Consider the following 27,925-nt stretch of genomic DNA (forward strand, 5'->3'; position numbering starts at 1 on the left):
GGAAGGAGGAGAAATTACGTCATTATGTCAGCAAACAACTGGAAGGGTATATATATATATATATATATATATATATATATATATATATATATATATATATATATATATATATATATGGTTAACCACACCACTTGTATCACTAGCCACTGTTTGCCGTTCAAAATATTATGAATATAGACATTCAAATATTACTTTCCCTCATGGGAGATATATTGATAAACAACAGAAACATAAAGTGTACACATTATGCAAGCATTGCTGTGTGACACATATCCATGCATCTACACATATAATTTACATATACAAGTATGTACTCCCACCTTGTAGACTTTAAATCTGTAGTTGTTTAAAAAAATCTTCAAACTTGACTGTTCAGAATTCAAATCTGCGGCTGAACTCTTTTTATTGTTGTTGGCATCACTGAAAATGAGGTTAGCTGTATTATTGGTGAAATGTTGTAATTACTGGTATATTCACTGGGAAATGGTAGTTTTCAAAATCTGATTTATGTCCTCTGCCCTCTTTCACACAGAATGAACTCTGAGTCTATGAACTCGTGCACAACTTCGTCGAGGTGTTAGACAAGTATTTCAGTCGTGTGGTGTGTATTGACATTTTAATTAAGCAGTATTACAACTTTGAGTAAAGACATATATTAAATGTTTTATGTTCACTTACAATTGATTTAGGTTTTCCTTTTTTGGGGGGGGACAGAGTGAGCTGGGTGTATCCTTTATAAGTGGAATTTCACATCAAGTATTGTTGACCAATCTCGTCTATGATTATTTCTTTAATGATACAGGTGTATTTAAATGAGGATTTCATTCCTTAATGCACAATAAGATCATGTTCAATTTAGATAAAGTGCACATTACACTTGATGAAATGATCCTGAATGGACACATTGTGCAGACAAACCAGAACTGGATACTGGCACTACTACTGGCCCTGGACAAGATGGCTGAAAGCTGATCCAATGTTACAAATAGAAATAAAAGTCTAACTTTAGGGTCAGTCTTCCATAAAATTGTTTTTTAACATAATTTGATGTGATCTGTAATATCCCCCAATGCATTGTCAAGGATGTCTAAAAGTTCCTCTAAAAAAAGTATGAAAGTGAATCACATTTAGGAACAGAAACATTTGTGTCAGTTTATCATCAGCTGGAAAAAAAATCAAACAAAATAGTGTTGATACTTTGCAAACATTTTAATGATTATTTTTGGAGCATACACATTTGAAAATATTGGTTTACTGCAAACTGCAACTTGAGTTAAATAAATGTTTATAATATACAAAGAAAAATACAAGGGAAAGCACAGCTTGCTTTTTGCTCTGTCTTTTTTTCTTTTTTTCTTTAAATGTGCCTTGCACACAGAACCAGTGTTTCTGTATCTATAGCTTTATTGTAAAATTACACAAATGCACTCGGGGACTTTGATCCTTTAGCAGGGCAACGAACAGTTGAAAACACTCACAGTAACAGAAGCAAAAAAGGAAAAGCATGTGCATGATTGTATGCAGACAGATTAAGTAAAACAAATGAAAAGGAAAAAAAAATCCTAATATTTCAACAATGCAGGCACTAGTAAAACTTAAAACCGGTTAAGGAAATGCCCAAACACTCTATAGTTAACTCTACTGAAGCAGGTGTGCTTGTGTCCAGGGTCTGGCGCTGCAGATGGTCATATCTGGGTCTGAAAAAGTAAACGCTGTAGTTGAGGAGAGACTACCCTGGCTGCCAGCGGCTCAAGCCCTTAAAGCGGTTAGAGTGACCTGGGAAAGGCCTTGTGAAGCAGTCAGTGGAGATTCAAGAGCTAGTGGAGCGGCAATGGGACTGTTTTTCCGGTTTATTTGGGTACATGTGAGGTGCTTAGGAAAAAAAGGATTTCATCAGAGCACAGCTTTATTTTCTGCAACAAAACACAACGGGCTTCACCAGTATGGGAGTTGGTCAATGATGTAGGGAGAGCATGCTCAGTTGAGGTGGAAGCCCTTCTCCATAGTGGCAGCGAGGAGGCGCTCTCTCATGATCTCTTCAGAGGAATATTCCGGCAACTTCAAGTAATGCACACACGTGTTAACTGAAGGATAGCTGGCATCTGCAGCATCAACCTAGAGGAGAAAAGACAACAGCAGGTATGAAGGGAGACTCTTAGTTCTTAAGTTATCTTAATGGCAGGGTTTTAGCATTAAAGATTTTATTAAATTGCATGCTTGCATACCTTCCGGACTATTGTGAGACGTGGATGAAGGTTGGCCAGTCCACCAGGGGGCAGGGTCGAGCAGCCTGTGGTGAATTGGAGGAAGGCTTTCCTCTCGTCTGATGACATTCCACACAGCACTCGAACAAAGCGCAAGAAACCAGGACTGAAATACAATTAAATAATCAGCATGATACATACTGTATGGAATGTGGCCAAGCAAGTTAATTAATTTATTGGACATCTTTTAGAAAGCTTTATTTCAAAGACATTTACATGTACCGTATTATTCAGCCATTATAGCCAGCATCATAAAATGTAGAAATAACAGTAGTGTGTACCTGTCCCGCGTGTAGCCAAGTTTAGGTTCTGTGTAGTTAACAATGTCTTCAGCGGTCCAGGATGGAGACTGGTTGCCACACAAGATCATCTGCACTTCTTTATGACTAAATGAGCTGAGTTTCTCCATAGGAAACACCCTGTTAAAGCCATCTGGAGCAAAACAAATACAGCTGCAATTAGAACAGATCAAACACACACACACACACAAAAAACTAAAGAAGTATCTGTATACATTTTACATTTAGCAGCATACTTGTAACTAAAGAATAATGTAAAAATTTAATAATATTTCAAAATAAACTGATGTACAGCCTAGTTACATGAGTACAGGGCATGCCAATCCTGCCATACCTCTAAAGGCTTCCATTTGCTTCTGGATTCCTGTGTGCATGCAGAAGTCAAACATGAGCTCTACGTACTCCTCTGCGTTTTCCACCGTGACCATCTGATGAGAGGACAGTAGAATTATTAGCATTCATATCTTCACCATACACACCAAAGTCCGTAAAAAGGTCAGTAATATTTTTTTTTCCACGTCTTAATTCTCACAAAGCTGCATTTATTTGATCAAAAATAACTATACATTACTATTTAAAACAACTTTCTATTAACTTTTTATTCTTTGAATTATTTTTTAATTGTAATGTATGGCAGGTTGTTTTGAATGGCTGCATTATCAGGATTTTATACAACAGGACACTAGATGGTGTGTCCGAACAAGATATAACATACCTCATCCTCTCCATTGGGCTTCAAGTCTACTGATGAGAAACCGTGTACTTTGGATGATGGACAGAACTGGAAATTTAATCTAATAACAAAAATAAGACATTAGATGAGTAACGCCGGTAATTAAAACTCCCTGCAAAAACCAAGGAAGTACCATTCATGAAACATCTCAAACTACATTTATGTTAAACTTTTAAATCTGTCCTTGTTACAGTATAACACCACAACCAAGTACTGAGTAATTTTAATAACATGCATTTACTGTACGGTCAAGGTTTGGTTTAGGTTATTGGCTTGTGATAATGTATATTACCTGGTTTTACAAAAGTAAATGTACAACAAGGAGACTGCATAACATATATTACAAGGAGACTGTAAACTATTTGTTGTCTAATTTTCTTTGATTAGTATACAAAGTGATATTTATCTCTCACCCTAGATCTTCTATACAAAGTGGTGGGCCGGAGCCCATAGGGTTCCTCAGCATGAGATCCTGCAGCCGTGTGTTCTTCTCGTCCTCTGACAGACTCTTACTGCCCAGGATCTGCCTGCGCTTCACAGACAGTGTCTTCAGCTCTTTCAGGAACTGTGCTCTGTGAGGATTCACCAGTTCAAAGTCCTCCCAGGTCAAGATGCCGTGATACCAAGCTGGTGGCTTGGGCTTGGGTGGGTCAAGGATGAACTCGGACTTGGAGTCTTCATCAAAGCTCCCCACCGAGTATGTGTCTTGACCCTCCTCGGTGGAGGCTTCGGACTGGATTTCAGAGAAGTGGCAGTCCGACTCGCCACGAGGTTGATGAAGTAGCTTACTCATGTTGCTTTTGATGTCACCCATACAGAGCAGCTTGAAGAAAGGCTGGGATATGGGCAGGTCCACGAGACGGTTGTCCTGGACGCATTTGGCCAAAAAGATGCCAAGGAACAGGAAAAGCTTGCTGATACGCTCCAGTTCGTCACTGTCTTGAGGAAAGGGAGCAGGGAAAAGGCCACAGGAACGCTGCACATAATAGCCTGGTGGTTTCAAGCCTCCGCCCAGATCCACCTGATAAAAAAAAAAAAAAAAAAAAATAGAAAAAGTTTGTTAACCCTCTGAGGTCAGGGGAGATTTTGGGGCCCTGGAAAAGTTGTGACATTTGTGCTTTTTTCCAGTATCTTCAAAATATACATCTAAAGAAAACATATGCCTAAATCTGATTACACTGTATTCAGCACAAACTGTGCTACAATAATATGTAGGCAACATGAATGTACATGTTTATGTTTTTGAATAGGGCTGGGTATCGTTAGAAAAAAATTTAGATATCGAAATTCGATATCAGTTCATTAACGTATTTTTTGTTGAAACCAATTTTATGAAATCCATTTGAACAAGAGTACATTACCTCAAAATACTTGCATTACACATAACCTTTTTTTTTTTTCATTTTTTGAGGTTTTAACAGACTCAGACTCTTGCGAGCCACAGCACAAAGGAAAAAAAAGTAATCGACATAAATCTGATCAAATAGTTTTCAGTGATGTGAGGCTCACTGCTACATATTCAAGATCTTTAAATCACTCAGCAAAAAATGTCTGCTTTTTCAGGAGATAGACGAGACCTTTCTTCACTGCTGAAGTTCCCAGGACTAATGTCCTTAATGTGTTTTCATTTAAAAACAGCTTAAACAGAATCATCATTTCTATTCATTTAGCTGCTTCCAGTGCTGTCTGCCTGTTTTCTCTTCCATGATCGTGGTTCTGACTCAAAGGAAGCTCAGTCGCCGTTCACATGTCCCTCATATTACACGTCCATAACCTGCCCTGAAACCGAAACTGTTTTTTCATAATTTTTTTGTTAATAACAGGTAGTGTATTCTGATGTAAAATTAATGGTCGCCTGAGGACGCTCTACAACCATTTGAGCTCAAAACGCTGCTTGAGCGAGTGTCAAGATAATAAAAATAATATATAAATAATTATGAACGTGTTTATTTTTGTTCTCAGTACGTTATTTTAATAGCATTTAATGATTATGAACATAAAAGCATTACAAAAATTTATAATAATTATATACCATCGATGAAACCAAAAAGCTGATGCGGAGGTATGTATAACTGCAATATAAAGTAATTTTGAGTATTATTGCTATTAGTATTATTTTCTAAAATTAGGTACATGTAATATAAAAGTACATATGGCAATGTTTTTGCAACAGCTCCAAGTCTCACGCGCAGTGTAGGCTATACGTCACTGTCCGAATCCCAAGAACTTACAGCTCACAGTGTATGTCAGAGCAAATGAGAATCATGAGGTCAAAGGAACTGCATGAAGAGCTCAGAGACAGAATCCTTCTGCCCAAGGTTAGAAAAACATTTCTGCTGCACTTAAGGTTCCTAAGAGCACAGTGGCCTCCATAATCCTTAAATGGGAGACTTTGGGACGACCAGAACCCTTCCTAGAGCTGGCCGTCCGGCCAAACTGAGCTATCGGGGGAGAAGACCCTTGGTGAGAGAGGTAAAGAAGAACCCAAAGATCACTGTGGCTGAGCTCCAGAGATGCAGTCGGGAGGTGGGAGAGAGCTGTAGAAAGTCAACCATCACTGCAGCCCTCCACCAGTCGGGGTGTCTTAAAAACACCTGAAGGACTCCAAGATGGTGAGAAATAAGATTCTCTGGTCTGATGATTTTGGCCGTAATTCTAAGTGGTATGTGTGGAGAAAACCAGGTGCTGGTCATCAGCTGTCCATTACAGCTGTCCATCCCAACAGTGAAGCATCATGCTGTGGGGGTGTTTTTCAGCTGCAGGGACAGGACGACTGGTTGCAATCGAGGGAAAGATGAATGCGGCCAAGTACAGGGATATCCTGGATATCCTTCTCCAGAGTGCTCAGGACCTCAGACTGGGCTGAAGGTTCACCTTAGCACACAGCTAAAATAATGAAGGAGTGGCTTCACAACAACTCTGTGACTGTTCTTGAATGGCCCAGCCAGAGCCCTGACTTAAACCTAATTGAGCATCTCTGGAGAGACCTGAAAATGACTGTCCACCAACGTTTACCATCCAACCTGACAGAACTGGAGAGAATCTGCAAGGAGGAATGGCAGAGGATCCCCAAATCCAGGTGTGAAAAAATTGTTGCATCTTTCCCAAAAAGACTCATGGCTGTATTAGGTCAAAAGGTTGCTTCTACTAAATACTGAGCAAAGGGTCTGAATACTTAGGACCATGGGATATTTAAGTTTTTCTTTTTTAATAAATGTGCAAAAATGTCAACAATTCTGTATTTTTCTGTCAATATGGGGTGCTGTGTGTACATTGAGGAAACAAAATTCACTTAAATGATTAGCAAATGGCTGCAATATAACAGAGTGAAAAATTTAAGGGGGTCTGAATACTTTTTGTACCCACTGTATATATACATATACATATATATATTTCTCATGTGTCCAAAGCATTCTGATTTTTGGTTCATTTTAGTGATGCGTTTCAGAAAGTTGTTTACGGAGACAGAGACAGCAGAAAACGCAACCTTTTTGTTATTATGAGCATTTACAAATAAAAGTAGACCTTTTACAGATTCAAATGATGTATTGCCCTTATTTGTGCCCCAAAAATGAGTGATTTAAGTTCTTTTCAGAGTTATAAGGAAACAATTCCACAAAAGGCATAGGCATGTTTGCCGAGGGTTAATAATCTAATTAAAAACAATGTGTCACATCTGGGCTAGTGCCTTAAGGTGAAACGGCTAAATACTTACTTGACGTGACTCATCATCCGGGAAGTCGTCGTCACAGAGCCAGATTCCAAGGAAAGTCCTCTGGAACTCTGCAGCCACGAGAGCATAGAACTCCAGGGTGGGTCCAAGACCAGTGCCCTCCTCCCCCTGGAACTCCACCTGTGCAAAATAACAATCATTATCAGTCTTCATCAAACACCCTGAAACGGATTTTAACTGCTATAGAGCAGTGGTTCTCAAGCAGGGAGCCACTGGAAGAATGATTTTACATACAAATATTATTAAATATAATTTAAAGAAAAATTTACATTATTGAGAAACATACAGAATGAGAAACTTGAAACTTACAGAAATTACATAATGAATCATGTTTAAACTATCAACACTCCCAATTTTAGTTAATGCTAAATTTTAATGTACAGCAGAAATGACATAAGAAAACATATTAGCCAATACACTGAGGTGCAAAAGCTTGAAACCACACTGAAAACCTGAAAAACTTCACATTTTGCGTTTACCTCCAGTACAGACTTTCTGTCAGCATGTATCTGCATCACACTCTCAGCCCACTCCATCATACTCTCTCTGCGAGGCACCTTGACACGCTCGTGCTTGAGCCGCCCTACACGGAACTCGCCAGGATCATCACGGCGGACCGTTGTGGATGGCCGGGAACGTTCCATAGTGGCTTCTCTTCGGTTCTGGAGCCAGACAATTGCCCTAGAGAGAGATGCTAATTCTCAACTCGCTGTTTCACAGATTTACTATTCTAGAATATTGTATGAAGTAAAAATCTCTTTCAATACTACGATCACAGACCTGGAGGCTCCAAATGCAGTGCAGGTAAAATAAAGCTGCCGGGTTTCAAATGGTATAAGGAAAGGACACTTGCTGGTTAACTGTTCACACCAATCTGGGAGAGCCCCGCTAGCCAAGGCCAGTGGTTCCTAAAAGACAACACAGAAATTTTTTGTAACATTACACATCTTTACTGTCACCTTTGATCAATTTAAAGCATTCTTGCTGAATAAAAGTCCCCAAACCTTTGAACGGTTTTGTATCTTTAATGTATACAACATGCATAATTAACACATCAAATTACCTCGATCTGCTGCAGGATTTTGGTTGTAATTTTTTTGCTGGTGAATTCCTCAGGTGATGCATTGAACTGCAGCTCTTCCACATCTACACAAAGAAATTTGACTTCTGTATGCATACTAATGGAGAAAATCACTGATTAAAGACAATGTTGTGCAGATAAACTCCTTACCTTCCTGTAGTGTGCGGCCCGATGAGGGTTCTCCTCCGATAGTAAAGAGGATGCGCAAGAGCTGCAGTACGTCCTCTACGCTGCAGGCGCTCTGTCCTGAGCCCGCCTTGGCCTGAGCCTGCTCGCGTGCAGCACTCAGAATATCACAGCTCTGCGTGGCGGACAACGATCCTGAACTCAGTCCTGAAGATCTGCAGCCATGCTCACAGAAGTCCTGCAAAACCATATGAAACTTTAACACAAACTACTTGGAATTCTTCCTCCCAACCCTTTTATAACAATCACAACAGACCTATACCAATGCAATTACTGCATTCTTACAAAAATATATAGTTTATGGCCAAAGACAACAACAAAAAGTTAAAAATCAAACCAAATAGAGAACAAAGTCCACAATGAACCCTAAAAACTCTCATGGAACAACATTTACACCCATTTAGGATAGAACATTCACAAAAGGACAGTAACAGGTGGCTACACAAGTGACAGTCAAGCAAGAAATAGAAAAATACTTGAAAAACAGAGAAGGGAAAATAAAGATGGTATGTATAGATATATGCACATCCGATGGCATTTTATACCTTGTATGCAGCTATGAGCTGTGAACAATTTCTGTTTTTCCTAATACTTTTATTAGAGCCGGTTAATTTCCAGTGGCGCAGGAAAGTTGAGTCTGCATTCTTCTGCATGTAGGTTATCAAGTCATTCTTTGGTAATTCATCTGTGCCAAGGTACTGTTCCACATGCTCTACAGACCAGCAACCCTACAACAGGAAGAACCAAATGTTGGTCTTTCCTGATTGTAAAGTCTCACGCAATACACATGCATTACAGTAGGTTTAACCACTAGAGAGGCCCGTGCATTTAACAATAGATACCACTGGGAGTCATTTCACAGTCTCCTGTTTTTAAGATTAGTGACGGCTGACAGACAGTTTACTGAGGAGGAGCCACAGAAAAAAACACAGCCAAGATTTGAATGAGCCGGAGAGAGTGAGTAAATGAATGAAAGGAAGATAGGCAGAGAGATAGTGTGGAGCAGAGACAAAAACGTGTCATTACCATCTTTTCACTCTCTCTTTCTTTATCAGAGTCCTTCAGTTCTCTATACATTATCCTACAAAAAACAACAACAACAACGTTTATTAACAGATGTCTAGTGGAACACACTACATAAAATGGAAACAATTTGATGAGAAAAACAGCTGTGAAATGAATGACTCACGTATATGTAGGTTCCCAGATGCGTCTAAGCTTGTCAGGTTTAATAGCACCATTGCATGAGAGCTGGAGAAGCTTTTGGACATAATAGAAAATGGTGCACTTGTAGTTGTTGAGAGGTAGTTCTACTTCTCGCGTCGTCCCTAGACCTGCCACTTTCAGGATGAGAGCCAGACGGGGTGAAGGCGCACACTCAACCTCCTCCTGGACCTCTGAGCGAGGTGTACCTGGGAGCACATTAAACATGATTTTTGCACTGTAAAAATCACAATGGATTGCTGTGCTCGACTCAGCAGCCAACCAGTGTCATTATTAACAAAAACTACAAACATGTGTTTATTAATTTAAACAATGCTGAAATAAAATAAAAATACATTTAAAAAATGGAAACTTTCTTCAGTTAGCTCCCAAGGTAATGTTGCAAATTTCTGCTTGCGTTAATGTAGCAAAATGACTAACACTAAAATAAAAAGAAATTAAAGCTAAATAGATTTTTTTTTTTAAATAAATAAAAAAGCATGTCACAAAAATTACTCAAACTAAACTGCAAAGGAAAAAAATACTAAATCATGCTGTAATGCTTTAAAAAGAACAATCCCCTTTCTACAGCATCAACAGTACCTGGTGGAGGGATTTCCAGGTCGGTAGTTTGCTGGACATTAGTTCGACCTGGTCTAGGATCAAATGCAGGTACTAAAGCAGAAAACTGTCGTTTCAGCACAAAGTCATCGTCCCAGGTCCTGCGACGACCCCCTTTGGTTTCATACTCCTCTTCCTCCTTTCAGACCACCATTGAAAAAGCAAAATGGTATAGCTCTCTTACACATAATGCTCAACCGCTTGTAAACGTGCAACACATATTTCACCTAACATGCTACACAGAGGAAACATGCTAGTAAACGAGCAAACAAACTAATAATAATAATAAAACAGGAACAACAAATACATTCCTAACCAATAAATCCACCATTATTCACCAAAGTAAAAAATAAATAAATACAAAAACCAAATTCAGGTAACCCAGAAAGGAGATCACGAAGAAAACCAAAAACAAAGGATTTCCACTGGACTATTATTGAAACTACAACAGGTTTTACCCTATGAATATGAACGTGGTAACCAAGGTTGACCCTGGACCGTACCAGAACTTCCTCATACTCCTGTTCCTCCTGATTGTCATCCTCATTCTCATCATCATCGTCATCTGGCTCTGGCAAGTCCTCTTCATCATCTAACTCGGCAAGCAGTGTATTGGCCCGACAGCTGTCCAGGAAGTCTGCGTGATAGAATATCAATGAAAATAATCAGCTTTCATATTGCAAAAAATAAATCAAGGAGATGAATTCAGAGAACAAGACTGAGAATTAGTTTAGTAATAAGCACAAAAAACTAATTAAGAGATTAATTTGCCAAAAAAAATAAATCTGCTGACAAAAGGGTGTGTACTACAACAACAGCGGATGAGGGAAGAGAGAGAGTGAATAATAAATGTAACATGGCCTACCATAGAGCGAAAACTCAGCCTCCTGACCTGTGTCACTTTCACTAGATGTAGAAGTCAGGCTGGTCGTCAGCGTGTTACTTAGCAACTGGCCAACAGACAAACCTGTAGTTGCCGTGGCTACATTATTGCTGCTGGTTACTATGGAGGTGGACATTGTGACAGTTGAGGTGGTACCAGTGGTTGTAAGGTTAGGAAAGCTCTGCGCACCCATGAGAGGAGAAGCTGCAAACAAAAATCAATCAATAAAATGGTGATTCGTTTAGAAAAAATAACTAAAGCAGGTAACTGAGAGCTCGCTCTACAAACTAAACATGCTTCAAAAGGCTGCAATACGCAAATCATGGCAAAAATTTGAGTCATGTTAATATTCACAAGAACAGTTAAATAATCCAGAGGAGGATATAACTCCCAACAAAATGGTTGCGGTTACATAATGAGAAATAAGGTTCATAAAACATCCTGGAAAGGCCAGACAAGCAAATGAAATTTTATTAATGCAAATCTAGTCTAAGGCATAGCAAAGTAATGGTTGCAAAAGACAGGAAATACTACTATTTTCCTTTTTCTCTACTAACATGTTTCAGAGTGCACTTCTAACTATAATTTTTTCTGAGAACAGTGTGATTGGTAAATTAATTAGATCTTGAAACTCCTTAGACATTATTAGAACTAGTTACTTTTTACTAGTTATGCTTATTCAAAAATATTTTATTTTGGTATTTTGAAAAAATCCTTATTCAGTAAATGACAGATTACTGGGAGAGTAAATTCATTGAATAAAAAGATAATTCAATTTCTAAAACTTCAGAAATCCTGAAACTGGATCCTTTTCATTTTGACTATTGTGTTCATTTCTAAATTTGCAGTAACTAGAAGTGCCCATAGATTAAAACAGTTCTAAAGAACAAAACTCAGGCTAGGGGCCTTTGAATGTTATTGTGGACAATATAGGTCTATGGAGTCCGAAAGGTTGAGAACCACTGACCTAAACCTGATATTGGCTGTTAGAAAAATGGGGAGCTGAAGATACTCACTGGAAGTACTCATCACATTGCGTCCCAGTGTGTTAGTGTTGTTGTCACTGCTGCTTCGGCTCAGGTTCATGTTGTTGGTGGCATTGGTCCGAGACATGTTAGGTGCTCTGCGAACAAACGACTCCATCAGGCTGGCCTCCCGAGAGGACAGGTTGGGGACACTGGCACTGGAGCTCATGGGCGCTCCAGCTGCCAAAAGTGAGCTGACAGACAGCCGTGCACTGGTAGCAGAGCACAAGGGCCTCTGGGATGCAACGTCCTTACTAGATGACTCCGAAACGTCTGGTGAGCTCACACTCACGATTCCCATAGAGATAGCCATTGACTCGGCCGACTGTCTTGAAGTGCCATCGGGTGCTGGTGTTTTACGTTCCCCACTTTCACTTCCAATGTCTGCAGTTAGTGTGCTGGTGCTGGAGGCAGAGCCAGCATCAGCTGTAGAAAGCACAACTATTGGTTCTTGACCCTCCGCCCCCGAGGGCCCTCCTCCGATGCTTATTCCCTGCTCCAACAGGCTTTCGACTCTGCGCTCTACTCGGGTGGAGCTCAGGCTTATATCGCTGCTGCTGGCCACGCTACACACCGAACTGCTACTACCCTTGCGGCTAGAGGAGCTGGCCCCTGCTGTGGAGGATGAGCCACCCTTGTCTGGACAGTTATTTTTCACCAGGCTGCTCCAGGACTGCGGCGTTCCTGCAACAGTGGATGAGACAGGTTTGGGTGACGGCGCTGACTCAGGGTCGTACCCTGGCGCAAGCTTGAGGTCAAACTTCCCTTCCGCACCCATACGATACGAGTTTGAGCCACCGGCATCCCAGGTGACATCAATCCAGCCTGGAAAGTGGGGGAGGGAGGGGGGATATGAACGGGTGAGACCCAGCAAGAGAGCAGAGAAAGACAGCAGCGAGTCAAAGACAACAGCTTTTGCTCGACACTGGACCAGAAATAACAGAATAAACCAAGATCATCGGATGTGGTCAATTTGATTTTTAGATCTCTACAAAATCTCTCTAATTCATATTCAATATACTTGAAATCATCTAAGAAGAAGCCCAAATCACTCTGGTCCAGGTGAAGCGGTGAGGTAGAAACATGAAGCACAGAAAATGACAAATAAAAATAAATAAATAAAACAAGGCAGTAGAATTTAGCAAATGCCAAGCTACGAAGCCACTTGAGAAAAAGAACAGAAGAATCATTTTGGTCAGTGTCAATTACACTTGCAATGGAGTTCATTCGGAGCTGGCAAATTGTGACATCAACATGCACTTGACTTGACTGATGGAGACAGGTTAAAAATGCTGTTTTACACACTGAAACATGGCTGCCCAAAGAATCAATCGCAACAGAGTGAATGCTTAAGATAGTACGAGTAGGACATCAAAAATGTTACCTGTTAAGCTGGGGGAGAGGGATAAAGGTTGCACTTCAAAATAGCAAACTAATAAAAACAAAAAAGTATGGAGTGACAGTTGCAGAGTGCAAAAAGAAGTAATCTAACACTTATCATTGAACTTCAGAGTGTGAAACAGATTTTCTTAGAAGCAAGAGGACAGCATCAGATCAATAAGTAAACACAGGAAGAAAGATTGGTTTCAGATCAACCCAGCCATATGTTGTTTTCTTTAACTATACAGAGTATTAGTGAAGATACTTGAAAATAAGAAGGGCTGATCTGAAAGCAGCCCCTCTGATGCATGCTGGGAAAACAAGTCCAATGTGATTTAACTTTTGTTCTGTTTTACTGTGTGAACGTCAGTAATGGGTAACTCCATCACCCCCCTTCACTTGTGATGGATTTGCTGCAGAAAGCTCCTCAAAACATGCAAATGCACTTGATGTTCACAATTTGTTTCCCTTAAACATTGAAGTACCACTGAACTCCATTGTCGACTGGGCAGTAAAAACTTTTCATGTAGTGGTCCGATGCAGTGACACCTTGAACACCGCTGTACAGAAATCTGCTACGGCATAAGCATTACACATTGTGCTGTCCTATACAAGCTATCAATGGTAGGATGCAAACACTAAGAAAACAAAAGTGATATTGGTCCTCACCATTATGAGCCTCTCCAGTCACAGTGCCTTCTCCAGCAGGATTGCCATCCTGGTCCCTCCATTTCCAGTCGATACCACGTACCACCCGTGCCCCTGGTACAATGTACTTCATCACTTGAGAGCGAAAGAGCCGGCGCTGCCGTCTCAGGTTGGCCTCTGCCTCCTTCACTGCTTTACCTGACAATGCAGAACAATCCTCAACTGATTGCAAAAATGAGCAAAGACAAAGCAAATTTAAATAGCATGCAATTAAGGAAGGTAATTTTATGTGATAGTGTAGACAAATTAAAATGACATGTTTGCTAAAAAAGCTTCCTTTTAATGACTCGTATGTTAGCCTGATCATTTCATTTACTTAATCCAACACTGTCGTGATGAGAGATGACTCTTCAAAGCTACTTCTGTTACTTCTCAGTCTCTGTTGCGGGTAAAATAATCATTATGCTGAAGGTGAGGTGCATTTCATATTTCTTTATTAAATAAAGTAATTTGAAAACCTTCTGTGGGACATAATTTTACAAACAGCCTAAGTGAATCACCGCGCGTGCTCTCTCTTTCGGTCTCAAAATGCGCAAACGACTTCAAATCATCACGCAGGAATGTCACACATCAGTTGATACAGGAACTGTCATTTGCACAATCTATTTTTATGACAGTAAATTAAAGAAAACTCACCCGGAGGGACTTCGCTTTATTCGCACACTATCAATACATGATGCTCCTTCAATACATTTTACATATCCTAACAACAAACAGCTTTCTGACTATGCATAAGTATTATAATTGGGTTAAATTAAGACAGTGTAGTATTAGAAATTAATATCACTTACCCAGCTGGTCCTCGCACACACCAATAACAGTGCCATAGATTTCTAGACCAGACAGGGAGAGGTAGTGTGTTTGTCCGCTGGCATTCTTCCCCATCTGTTTAATACGAATGTGTCTCCAGCCCTGCTTCTCATCTTTGGATGGATCCAGAGGCCATGTGGCTGTTGACCTAAGGCAGTAATGAGTCATATTAGAAGGTGCACAAAAAAGACACACAAGTTTCTTAACACTGAGATTCCAGAAAATACACCGATAATGTGTCCCGTGATTTGTCCCAGGATCATTTGATTTTGGTTCATTCGCACTGCCAGTGATTTTCCTGACTTGTTCACACAGGGCTTGTTCCAGGACTGATCCCGGCAATTTTCTGTAGGTCCTCAACCCGTGATCGTTACCGGGATCAATCCCCAGACATGTTTTCACTCACACAGAAGGCACTCTGGCAATATTTTAGCAAATTTCTGGGATCAACGCGCTGTGAAAGTGCTATGGTCAAGTCAAAGCAGGCAGAGCGCAATAACCACACACTCCAAAATAATAGTTAAACACACATACCCCGGCTCATTGAGGGAGCTGTCATCCACATGGGTGTAGAGAGTCATCCAGTTCTGACCATCTTTGGACACTTGAAATACCCAATTCCGGAGGGCGGACCGACCATATCCACGAGCGTGGCGAAGTGTGTATGCAGAGGGGATGACCCATAAACCAAGATCTATGGCAAACCATGCGTTTTTGTCATCGTTGGTGTGACAATTAAGGGCAGAGCTGTCTCTGCTCAGGATGTCTTCAAGTCGGCCGTAGGGCAAGTTTCTGCCCTCGGAGGAAGTCACCACCACTAATCCATAAGCTGCGGGGTTCACCCATTCATATGCGGTCCTGCGGTCAAACAGAAGTGGATTCTTTATGCACAGCGTTTTGTTTAAATAGGTCATGTTGGGGTTTTGAAGTGTAAGAATAAACAAGTACAATTAAATCCTTTTAAATGATCATGTAAAAAAGCACAAGGCAGCTCACTTCGCATTGGTGCCAATCCAGTACACGATTCCATTTTCATCAAAGTCATGCTGGTGCCTGAAGGTGAAGCTCTGACCCTCTCTGAGCTTCCTAACAAAGATGAATGAAGACCTGTCAAAGTCATACCACTGCTTGGCCACCTGAGGAAAGGGATGAGACAAAGTTATGTTCTTTTCTTTACTCTTCTGGAGTAAATATGGAATAATAGAAGAAATAAACACAAAAAAGCTTTCCTACCATTTTGAGTAGATACTGCTCCAGGGACTCAACAGAGGCCAGTGGCTCCATCTTTAGCATTCTACCAGTTCGGTCAATCAGGGCCGTTTCACCTGGAGCACGCTCCAAACGGAAGCGTAACCTCCTTGTCAGTATCTAATATGACAGAAAAAGGTTTTAATGAAATATCACCATTAATAATGACACTGTCACTGTTTCACTTGCACCAAACTCAAATATATGACCAAACATGGAGACTGACCTGTAAATTATACGTTGAGCCTGGTGTATCATACAAGTGGAGAGGTAGGCGCTCTATTGACTCCAAAACTGCGATCAGTTTGCGGATCAAGGCAACTGCTGGTCGGCTAGAGGACAGACACAATTTTCATTTAAGACAAACAGACTAAAGAAAAAACTAATTCTCATATTGTGTTCAAATCAGACAAATAAGCTGATGGCTGAGACTCAGAAATGTAGGTAAGAGATTATTTTTACATGCCATATCTAGCTCAACTACCATTATGTGTAACAGAATATAAACTTTACCTTTCGTCATCTTCATTTTCAGTAAATGCAGTCTTGAACACATTTATTCTTTCCATCAGAGGCTTACAATCATGTTTAACATCTAGCTCCACACTCTGTGAGGAAAACGTGATAAGTAAAAGGGTCATAAAAGCAGACAACATGTTTACACCTAACAGTTAAATTGTTGACTCACATTGCTGAGGACAGTAAAAAGTGCTTGCACGAGGCCACTGCTGCACATTTCATATGGAGAAATGGTGTTCTCATCTTTAAGAACAACTATTAAATTCTCCAGAGCTGTTTTCATGAGGTCTCGCCATGTGTTTTCACCTTCAATGCACTGAAGAAACAAGAAGCAAACTCTCACTGTTATTGTATTTTTGACCTCAACTACATGGGACCTAAAATTAAGTTTTAAGCTTAATTGTACCTGTCTGTTAGTATGTAGCTCCCAAGCAGACTCTAGCTGTGTGGCGATGTTTCTCAGAGTGACCACCACACCTCTCGGCATACTCTCCACAGCCTTGAAGTGATCGTCATACAGATCTCTGGCCGTGGTTTTCACCTACAGACAGAGGTGGAAAGAGAAAGTTAATGTCATGCAATACAATAAAATGTACTGGTGTTTGAAAGATTTTTTTTTCCTCTTTTGTTCAGCAATGACATATTAAATTGATCAAAAGTGACGGTAAAGAAATGTAACCGTTATATAAATATATATATATATATTTTTTTTTAATATTTCTATTCAAAGAATCCTGAAGTATTATGGTTTCCACAAATATGTATTATTAAAGACTGACAAGAAATGTTTCTCGAGCAACAAATCAGCATATTAGAATGATTACTGAGAATCATGTAAGAATGACTCAAAAATGCATGGTCCCATCTGTCAGTCACGCTCTAAAGGATAAAAAGAATGCTCCATAATCCTACCCTTTGTTTAGTTTTTTCCAATTTGGATTTGAGTTTTCTTCCTCGCTTACCAGTCCAGCCAGTAACAAACTCGGACCCTGTGACAAACAAACAATCCAATCATTGAGCGACTGAGGAAAGATACTGACAAACTGGATGCATTTAAACAAATATTCCAAACTTACCTAGAGAGGTTTCTGCAGTGAAAGAGTGCTTAGTGCCTCGGTTTGACTCGAACACAAAACCTGGCAGGTCCTCTTTCAGGATGGTGGCCTGCTGGCCATCTGAATTATGGATTGCAATCTCACCCTCTTTCAGACAAGTTAGAGACCAGTTTCCCACAGTGAGTTTGGTGGGGCCCTGTGTGGACAGGATGGGCTGGCTGCCTGTGACCGGTTTGACCTGACTTCTGGCACGCTGCAGCTTCTCAAGAAACTCACTTCTGCTCTCTATAGGAGTGAGGGAAAGAAAGCATCTGCTACTATAGTTCCAGGGAGCCATCCTGTTCAATTTAATTGATTTGATGCAAAGATAGCTCTGTTCTTTCATTGAATGATCAGATTATTTGCAGGAAACCTACCTGAGCTGTCAGAGCCGCCCTCTGGGCTTCCGCTGGAGTACATGGTGGCCAGTTTACCATCAAGGATGAAGCGGAACCAACCATTACTGCCATTGGAAAGCTCCAAAGCAGCTGCATCACTCCAGATATAGAGACAGTCCCTGCCTCTGATGATGGACCAGTCTCTCCAGTGGTAAGGCTTCCCCTGCTGGATCTCTTTGGCATCCTCTTGTGGTTCATCATCCTGGAAAATAAGACAGACTCATTTATTTCAGAGCAAATTCTGAATAGTTCCAAGAAAAAGCATCAACACAGATTTTTTAGATGCACAAAGGAAAAAAACTCAACCACAATAAAGCATCAAATCTGGAATGAGTTGAGTCTGACCTTCTCAGGCTTGGCCTCTTCCTCATTTTCATCATCTGATGTGGGTCCTGCCAGAGTGGACACCTTATTAATGACCCCCAGCCTGGCCAGCTGATCTAAGAACACGTCACCTCCCTTATCCACTAGATCCCTAATGATCTGAAGTGCCAGCAGGTGACCATCATCATCATCCTGTGAAAAAGGAGTAGAAAGGTCAATAAGCCTTAACTTCAAACCTATTCAATTTCAGGAAAGATCGTCAGGAGGGGAAAGACCAAATCATCCAACCTCGTGATCCAGCACGGTTGCAGTGATCTCCACAAGTACAGTGGGCAAGTTGTGTCCAGCATCAGAGTCACACACTTCCTTAAGTAGAACTTCAGAACTGTAGTGCACCATTTTTCTGATCAGAGCTAAACTAGCTTTCCTGTGAAAGAGATTATACAAAAACTATCAATGAAAGGAAAGCACTGATGTCCTAACATTTGGAAACAAAATACACAAATGTTACTATACTGATTGTCTTTCTGAAATTGTGGTTTGGCACTGATTGTCCTCTAGAGCCCCTCACCTTATTGAAGGCAGCATGGTTTGCTGAAAGGTCTGTGCAAATACTGGGAGCAGCCTTTTCAGGTAGATGGGTGCCATCTCAGGGTCACCTTTCGGCTCACTGCCCTCTTCCTCTTCTTTATTAACATCCTTCTTTTTCTTGTCATCCCCCTTGTTGACAGGACACATCCAGTCTCCTATAACAAACACCACAAGAAACTATTTATTTAGAAAATCTCTCAAATCCCCTTGAATTCACCATTACAAAACTAATGCTAAGCAACTGCATTAAAGCACATGGTTGTTATTTCTAGGCCACCAGTGTCACCACAAAGTTGTAGCAAACACTTCTTAATATTCCATTGGTTGTCCAAACAACTAGTCTGTCCCAAATTCACACTGTCGGTTGAACAATGCTGCCATGTCTGGCTGGTTTTAGATGTTCAAAAGACAATAGCAATGTACTGATAGCACATTATAGCCTCACTGTTGACATTTAATGAATGATTAGCCAATCCCACAAAGCACATTTTAGTTCAATCTTCTGAAACTTTTACTTTCAAAAGAAAAAGGAGAAACAATATTGTCATGAAGTAGAGATGAAAGCTGATGGACTCACCAGGAGACTGGAGAATTGCTACAACCTCGCTGTGTCCCCTCTCTCTAGCTTTGTCTAATGGCGTCTTCCCATCTTCATCTCTCAGGTCAGGGTTGGCCCCATGGCGCAGTAAAGTCTATTGGGAAAACGTGCCATAAAATAAATAGAATACATTAAAAAGAATGTATAAGAACTATAGAAAGAGTCAGTTACATGACAAACACTTTACCTTGGCTACTTGTGGCCTGCCAAAACAGGCAGCATAGTGCAGAGAGGATGACCTCTGGCCTCTATTGACATCAGCACCTCTCTCGCAGAGGAACTCCACCTTAGGCAGGCCAGAATACAGTGTGAGTGCTTGCAATCCTTAAACAATGTTCATCTGTTGCACTGAGCCCATTCTGACCCCATTATTACAACTAACGTGACCCAATACCAGACACATAGGGTCAAGAAAACAGGTTGTATTCGTTTTCATTATGCATGGCCTTTGTAACACTGCTGCTGGTGGCGCCAAAATTACAGTCTTTACATTTAGTTGTGTCTCCTCCACATAAAATGCTGTCTTAAATTCACTGTGTAACCTGTATTCACAAGTATGCTGTTCGTTAGCTCATGCTGTTGCACTGTGCCTGAAGGCAATTTCTTGCATCATGTGCACTGAAAAACTATTTCACAAAATTCCACATATTTAAAAACAATAAAATAAGATTCTTACCATCTCTTGTGTTCCAAAAGCAGATGCCCAGTTCAAGAGAGTCTGTCCTACATCATCCATGAAATTTACTTCAAATGCTTAGAAGGAAATAAAAATGAACAGTACATGTTAGTTAAGATGTGACATCAAAGTGACAATAGCCCTAAAACCCCCACCCCCGCAAATTATCTTGCATGCACTACTTGAACACTTACCACCGGTGTCGATGGCATCAATGAGAGCATCTGTGTCTTTGCTGCGTATGCAGTCAATAAGCTGTCGGTGAGAGCGCTCCCCGGAGCTGTCAAGACGCCGCAGACCAGGGATACGGCCAGTAGAACCAGCTGTAGATTTGGGCAAAGCCTTGCGTCCCTCAAAGAGCAGCACCAGCAGTAGGTCCACCAGACGCATGGTGTCCAGCACACAGCGCTCATCCCCCTGCAGAGCACTCTCCATAGAGTCAGGCAGCTCTGAGCGCAGAAGATCCTGGAGGAGGAGGAAACACAAATGTTTATAAAAAGTAACCAGTGGAAACTGTGATTTTAATACACATCCTCTTGCAGTGATGTCATTAAAAAAATTAAATAAAAATAAAATAAAATAAAATGAGGAAACACACAATACTTGTGACATTTAGCAAATGGCAAGTATATTTCTGCGAATATACATCTTACATGTGTGACAAGTGGTGAGCCTCTGCAGAGTGTGGACAGAAGGCTGACAATGGTGGACACTTGGTTGCTCAGTTTAGAGTCTGCAGCAGATGGAGCGGCTCCACTAGAGGTCCTGCCAGGCTTACAGGTGGAGGAGGGTCTAGATGTCGTCCCTCCTGCTGCAGCCATACGGGACAGCAGCTCTTCTGTCAGTCCATGCTTAGCTAATGGGGCTGGATCAACTCCTCGCCGCGTGAACCGGTCTGCCAGTGAAGCGAAGCAACGCAGAGCTCCATCAGACACCTGTGCATGACACCAGAACAATAATTACCATTAATTTGATAATGCCTTTATGTGTAATTTTACAAAGTCAGGCTTTTACAACTACCAAAAAGAAAAAGATCTACACATGAAAGTATAAACCTGATTTTGTTTTTCTATTAACCAATAGACAATTTACACTACAATTTAAAAGTTTAGGTTCAGTAAAAACAGAAACAAATGAAAAATAACACTTTCATTCAGCAACAATGCATTGAATCGATCAAAAGTGACAAAGACTTATGTTTCAAAATATTTCTATTTCAAACAAATGCTAATCTTTTGAACTCTCTATTCTAAGAATAACTTGTGGAGAATCATGAGACACTGGCTACGTTTACACGCAACCAGATAATTCATTCGTAATTGGATTGATGGCTCAATTAGACCGAAAATCCTTTATATAAACACTTTAATCGATCTGACTGAGCTTGATCGGAATGAAATTTCGATCAGATTGAAGGGGGTGGTTTATTCCTTTTCTAATATGATTGAGAGTGCATGTAAACACTCGATCGGATCGAACCACGAAACTGAAAGTAATGCGCATGTGCAATGACTCAGAAATAGCATAATGCCGTATGACACGCGGAACAAATGGCTCTTCCTTTTGAATAAAGTGTTGTATAAATGCGTGTTCTGTCATTATAAAACTCCTTTCACTCTGCAACCGTGAAGTGGAGCAGGAGTACCTCCCACCAGTCTTGGTTTTGGACTCTCATCCACAGGCAAACCATTTTGGGCACGTGGAAAGGCATTTTTACTGCGTGATAAATATGAGCAGCATGGCACAGCGTTTTATATGTATATTATTTATCAATAAATGCCCATAAATGGATAAATATTAATTCTGCTGTTAGAAACAAATAAAGAAACCATGTAGGAGAGCGGTTATTTTGTGCGAATGGTGAGAAACTCTTATTTGTGAAGTGTGCGCGTGTAATAATAATTTTAAAAAAAATTCAGATTGGAAGCTTATGACATATCAAATCTATCACTTTATTTAGTGTTCATGTAAACACTACATTTAGATTCATCAATCGAAATGAATTCAGTCTGACTGAACCAAAAATTGTGTATGTTAAAGTGGCCACTGAAGACGGAGTAATGACTAGGAATGCATCGAGCCGAAACTCAGTATCGATATCAGCTCCAATACTACCATTTTCCGATGATCGGACAAGACTGATCCAAGTCCGATATTGTGCACATACTATTCTGTGCTATTGTTAAACCCGGCGAAAGGCACAAAAATATTATAAAGCACCATAAATAAGTGGATCAGTGTTGCTTTGAGCAATTCCTTTACTTAAAAAAAAAAAAAAAAAAGATAAAAAAAAATCTAATTACATGCCAGTGCCACCACACAGACCTATGGTGAGCAACTACCATTCAATGACTAAGATAAAGGCAAGCCTACAGGATATGCATAGATCTTTGCAACACTGATAAGGTGGCTGAGAGCATGAGCTAGTGGGGGGAAATATGGCTATATATCCAGCTAGGAGTAATTTTATTTCACAATAACAATTTATATAATGATATAGTCATTTTTGTTATTAATAATAACAAAGATGCAAGTAACAAACAAAAGGACTAATACAATAAAACAAAGACACAAATGAAATAAACAGTGTGTTTAGGAACAGTAAGTCTATTTAACAGTAGGATTCAAGATGATACAGTAATTGAATAAAGTAATAAAAATGTAAAAGTAAAGCACAATACAGTCTTCACTGTATGAATGAAACTTTCAAACATTTATCCTTATTAAAGCTAGTAAAGTTAGTCAAGATTAGAAAGTGATTTCCTATTTTTCTTGATTAACATTGTAGAGACAGACAGCAGCGGGAATATTAGTCTGCTATCACTTTTAAGAGCTGCACGCACCCAATTTATAGATACACAAAAGTTTTCTTTCTCAGCTGTTTATGTTCATTTCAGTCAAAAACCAAGATGATCATTTTAACATCAGTGTGTGTATTTGACCACTGAAGCGCAGTAACTGTTGTAAGAGACCTGAATTCGTGATCGCATGCTGGACTTTTGTGCATGCACTTCAGGTGTGTGATAGCACTTTTCAAGGTTTATTGCGCTTAATTCTTAACATCAAGCATATCCTGCACTTTATTTTCTCACTGCACAAGTTTATTATTCACTCCTAAAAAAACTTTAAGAAGTGCTTTGCAGATATATACAGTTTGGCACGGCCAGTGTTCATGCAGGGAGCTCAAGCAGTTCCATTAATCAAAAAAAAAGCTAGTAGCCTTACAACGCTCAAGTTTTCAGGTGAACTATCCCTTGAAGTGTTACTCGTGCACTTACCTGGTGGTCTTCATGTTTCAGCAGACTAGAGAGGGACTCCACGCATGTCTCTAGAGAAGAGTCTTGTGGCTCCATCTTACTACAGAGACGAGAAACTACTGCCATGGCAGAGTGCAATGTGTCCTTGTGCACAAGATGACCGCTGTCTCTTATGAAGCTCAGCACACAGTTCAGTCCACCTGCTCCAAATACAGCTCCAGACTCCCGTGTGCAGATTAGCTCCAGAACCTGGTGACACAAGACAGTATGACCATCATGCAAAGGAATTTACAGTTCAAAAACAGCACTGGAAAAACTGACTAGAAAAAAAAAAGGCTTAAAGTCATGGCAGTCATATATCAATTTACCTTTACACATTGTTCAGCCAGATCTCTACTGGTTCTGTTGTTGAGCTCTACCACCACTAGCCGGTTACATAGGGCTTTGATGGCTCCATCTACTCCCACAATCCTGCGGGTGCATTCAGCAGACACATCCAGGTAGTAGGTGATGGCCCTGGCTGTCACTTCCAGCACATTATCTGGTGCGCTCTCATCCAGGAAGATCTTACACAGAGCTGGGAGAAATGTCCGTGGAGGACACCTGCGGTGACAAGACAGCAGTGTCAGAGTGAAATGAAGGCTTATTAGGTCTGCACAATATGGAGGGACAATGCTGATACAAGATTAATTTGTCAGATAATACAACAGTGATACATGATGCAATAAACCTAAAATGTGTCAAATCAATTTCTATTATTATTTAAAGCCAGAAAATAATGAAATCCAATACATGTCTCCTTTTCTTCCTAAGTAAACAAAACATTACTCCAACCTCTCAAAATGAACAGTATATCTTTAACTCATGTGACATGCTGTAAAACGTAATAACCTTACTGTAAATATAAACTTTATATTTAAATCTAACAGTTATGAATAGCTCTACTGACATGGTCAAAATCAATAAAACCTTCAGCCAACCAGAACTGGCACCTGGTCAGACTTACGTTTCAAAGCAGCGGTCAACATTGTCTGACATGAGCAACAGCATGCAGAGCTGCTCCAGGGCGATGAGCTGCATATCTCTCTCATCACCCTGTCCCATCTGCAGCCACTCCAGCAATGTGTCTGGGTCCACGTCTGCCATGATGCCCCACTACCCAACACCCAGCAACCCTGCTAACAGCAGGAGAGAAATGAACAGGGGCAGTCACTGGTCCTCTTGTTGGCTCATCAAGTCTTCACCTTCATGAGAAAAAAAAGGATCAAAATATAAGCATGGAAATGACATCGGGTATACAACAGAAGACAAAAACGTCACACAAAAATCCCCTGCAATGTTGCCATGGGCTTTGACTTCCAACTTCTCCTACTTGTTTTGGTATGTATCTTTTGGCACTGATCTGAAAACACTACCCTTAAATAACAGAAGGAAAACTATTGAGTAATAATGAAATGGGTGGAGCAGATGACTCCTTGAAGATGCATGAACTTAGTAAAGCAGACTATAAACATGATGAATTGCTGCCTGTAATCAAAGCACTGAAAGAAATCGCTGTGATTAGGTGATAAGTAAGCTTGGCCAACAACAGTTCGGCATGATGAATAGTTCATCAGTGACTCACCCTGTATGGCACGAACAGCCTAGCTTTTCAGAGACACAGTACGTAACACAAACTGAGAAATCACTATGCTTTTATTGTTCTGACAAAAAAAAAAAAACATTAAAGAAAAAGCAGCACTACATTCTTGAGACAGACAAGCTGAGTCAAGCATGAGGATAAATTCATTAGAATGGGAGATTTGTGTGAAATAGCAGAAGTCTGTTCTTCTTTTCTGCTCAGGTGATCCACCACCTTCTTAGAGACTAACAGAGAGATCCACTTATCAACAGATTAAATGACTAACTTGATTCAGGAAGAATGTTCTGTTGAACTTGACAATCAAAGCAACTGTTGGATTTACTGGATGGAGAGGAGAAAAAAAACATATCACACAACACACAAGCACCATGTCACTTCGCTACTGTAAAACAAGTTTAAATATGCATGTTCTGTGATTAATCAAACCTGAATCAGATCAGACAATTATACTCCATAGCAAATGCATGAAGCATCACTTTTTATTTCATGAGGTGTCATATCCTGAGTAGCTCTTTTTGGTTTTGTGACCTGTTTTTAACAGTGACACACTGGACCATTGTGAAGCACACAATAGATTCAATATACTAAACTTCTGAAAACAAGTTCTGAAGTCACAGCCCTGGGTTACATTCTCTCTTGGAAAGACAACTCAGAAAGTTTCCTATAATTATACTACCTTCAAATGAATTGGATGTGTTTACTTCAAGGCTATTAGCCCATCAATCCAGTAATAACATACAATTTTATCTTCATATAGTTATTGTTATGATCTTGATTGTATACTGTATGATACATTAATTTCTAAGGTCTATCAAATATCAACATGATCAAAACTTTGCTGAAAAATATTTATAGAACCTACTACATGCCTTCTGGCCACTCATCAGTAGCTCATACTTTTTTTAGTTAAAAATAACAATAAAAATCAATCTTTAGTTCATGGTAAACAGGTCTTTTTGCTGCAAAATCTAATGATTTTTATAAAACAAACATAGGTCATTTTTATATTGTTATTAAGATTTAAAAATTAAATATTTACTGGACTGGAGCAGTTTACTTCATAAGCTATGCAGATTTTATTTTATCACATTAAAAAAAATATCAAATATTATACATCTGGCTTTTGTTTTGAGGAATGTTTATTTGTAGATCTTGCAATCATTATTGTATTCCATGGCCTTATGTTTAGCTGCTCACAATTAAAACTACAAAACTTTGCTCAAAACCAATAATTTATATATCTTTATACTAAGATGCATTATTGATAGTGATCACTGATATTAATATCCATTATAGTCAATAGTCATTTTTCTGACTATTATATTATATGTCTGGTCTTTTTACAGGGTTAACTATAGCATTAAAATCATTCCCACCTAAGCTAAATATGAGAGCAAGGAAGAAATGTAGAGTGTCTAATACCAAAGTAAGTTCCAGTCCAAGTGAATTCAAGTAGTAATGTATTTTTAGATTTTGCCTGCTGTTGTTCTTACAGCATAGAGATCAACTTAAAATAAAGTGCCAGCAAAGCAGACATCCATCTTATCCGTGGCTCTAGCATTCATGATATCTGACGGACAGACATAATTCTGATGATGTTCTTTGACTTTCTGCCAGTGCAGCTGACTAAGGAGTGAAAAAAACAACTTGATTGCAACCGATGTCATCATGACACCAGGCTATACAGCAGCACAATAAAACAACCTTCACAGTCAGCACAGACGGCAGTTTTGAACGTTAATAGGATACACGCATATTGTGTTTGAGTTATAATATCGTGTCGCGTGTTTAACTTCATGTATGGTCATCTAACATGAACCTGGGAGCCGAACGGGTGAACAAACATTTACAGTTAACCTTGAAAATCTCTAACTATGAACAATAAGACGTAATCAAACTCAACAACTGTGATTAAACGTTATAGAAGGCAAGTTCGGCGAAAAAAGTCATACAATAACGTCCAATCTTGTCCTGGTGGCCTCTTTCTTGAGTTCAGACAGATTATGTTAGCTAATACTACATGACCGAGTCCAAAACAGTTTATTTTCACGTTAAAGTCATGTTTGACAATATGTTTCCACAGCAAATGGATATAAACACAAATTATCGGCCGTGAAAGCGAGGGTTAGTTAGCAGGGATTCGCTAAAATGTTAGCGTCACATCGACAAACCTAACTGAATTAATCCCAAACTTCATTTATATTGGGGATTAATATGTTTTATATTCACATATAACCGGTCGGAGTTAAGCTTAAGGCAAAAGCACAGAAAACACCAAGTAACACTAACGCGGCCTTGTGTTTACCAGTAAATCCTCGAGCTAAAGTTGAATAGACGCCCGCGGCCTGAACGCGTCTGTCAGGCTGAGAAACCAACCCTCCACCCGAGCGAAACAAACACTCACCGCTTATCGCCGAACGACGAGAAGACAAGAAAAACACACAGGGTGGACGAAATTCGTCTCTGGATGAAGTTGTGTCAGACGGCGAGATGTGAATATTGCTTCATTCCCCGCTTCTGTTTGCTGTAAGGTAGAGGTCAAAATGAACGGGAAGGCGACGGGTGAAATATTGAGTGAAATGGAGAGCCGTCGAAAGGACTAATCGAGGCTCCGCATATCACGAGGCTCCGCAGCAGCAGTAAGAGGCATGC

General features: G+C 40.0%; 1 protein-coding gene across 8 annotated transcripts; it reads right to left on the minus strand.

Moving 5' to 3' along the window:
• Positions 1 to 1,194: 1,194 nt before the first annotated feature.
• Positions 1,195 to 27,920, minus strand: LOC128031475 (E3 ubiquitin-protein ligase HECTD1). 8 transcript variants are annotated; one of them, XM_052619755.1, is made up of 43 exons: positions 27,678 to 27,920; positions 25,539 to 25,594; positions 24,638 to 24,875; positions 24,000 to 24,234; positions 23,653 to 23,880; positions 21,028 to 21,309; positions 20,569 to 20,839; positions 20,375 to 20,451; positions 19,886 to 19,984; positions 19,678 to 19,792; positions 19,081 to 19,255; positions 18,798 to 18,936; positions 18,531 to 18,701; positions 18,165 to 18,387; positions 17,770 to 18,033; positions 17,606 to 17,682; positions 17,100 to 17,234; positions 16,863 to 17,009; positions 16,688 to 16,782; positions 16,401 to 16,506; positions 16,160 to 16,294; positions 15,923 to 16,062; positions 15,461 to 15,784; positions 14,908 to 15,074; positions 14,078 to 14,254; positions 12,020 to 12,853; positions 10,986 to 11,207; positions 10,579 to 10,757; positions 10,103 to 10,259; positions 9,486 to 9,708; positions 9,323 to 9,377; positions 8,842 to 9,024; positions 8,261 to 8,474; positions 8,093 to 8,175; positions 7,810 to 7,937; positions 7,509 to 7,710; positions 7,012 to 7,149; positions 3,710 to 4,317; positions 3,279 to 3,357; positions 2,898 to 2,991; positions 2,546 to 2,696; positions 2,226 to 2,370; positions 1,195 to 2,115 (listed from the first exon to the last, which is right to left on the minus strand). In XM_052619755.1, the coding sequence occupies exons 3-43, from the start codon at positions 24,775 to 24,777 to the stop codon at positions 1,978 to 1,980; spliced, it is 7,755 nt and encodes a 2,584-aa protein (XP_052475715.1). In that variant the 5' UTR covers positions 24,778 to 24,875; positions 25,539 to 25,594; positions 27,678 to 27,920; the 3' UTR covers positions 1,195 to 1,977. The 8 variants fall into 8 exon arrangements, with proteins under 8 accessions (XP_052475715.1, XP_052475719.1, XP_052475717.1 ...); XM_052619759.1 differs by lacking the exon at positions 25,539 to 25,594 and having other exon boundaries at positions 12,020 to 12,712; XM_052619757.1 differs by lacking the exon at positions 25,539 to 25,594 and having other exon boundaries at positions 10,103 to 10,256; positions 10,624 to 10,757.
• Between the last annotated feature and the right edge of the window lie 5 nt (positions 27,921 to 27,925).

Source organism: Carassius gibelio, chromosome A17 (genome assembly GCF_023724105.1).
Source record: "Carassius gibelio isolate Cgi1373 ecotype wild population from Czech Republic chromosome A17, carGib1.2-hapl.c, whole genome shotgun sequence".
Taxonomy (NCBI): Eukaryota; Metazoa; Chordata; class Actinopteri; order Cypriniformes; family Cyprinidae; genus Carassius; species Carassius gibelio.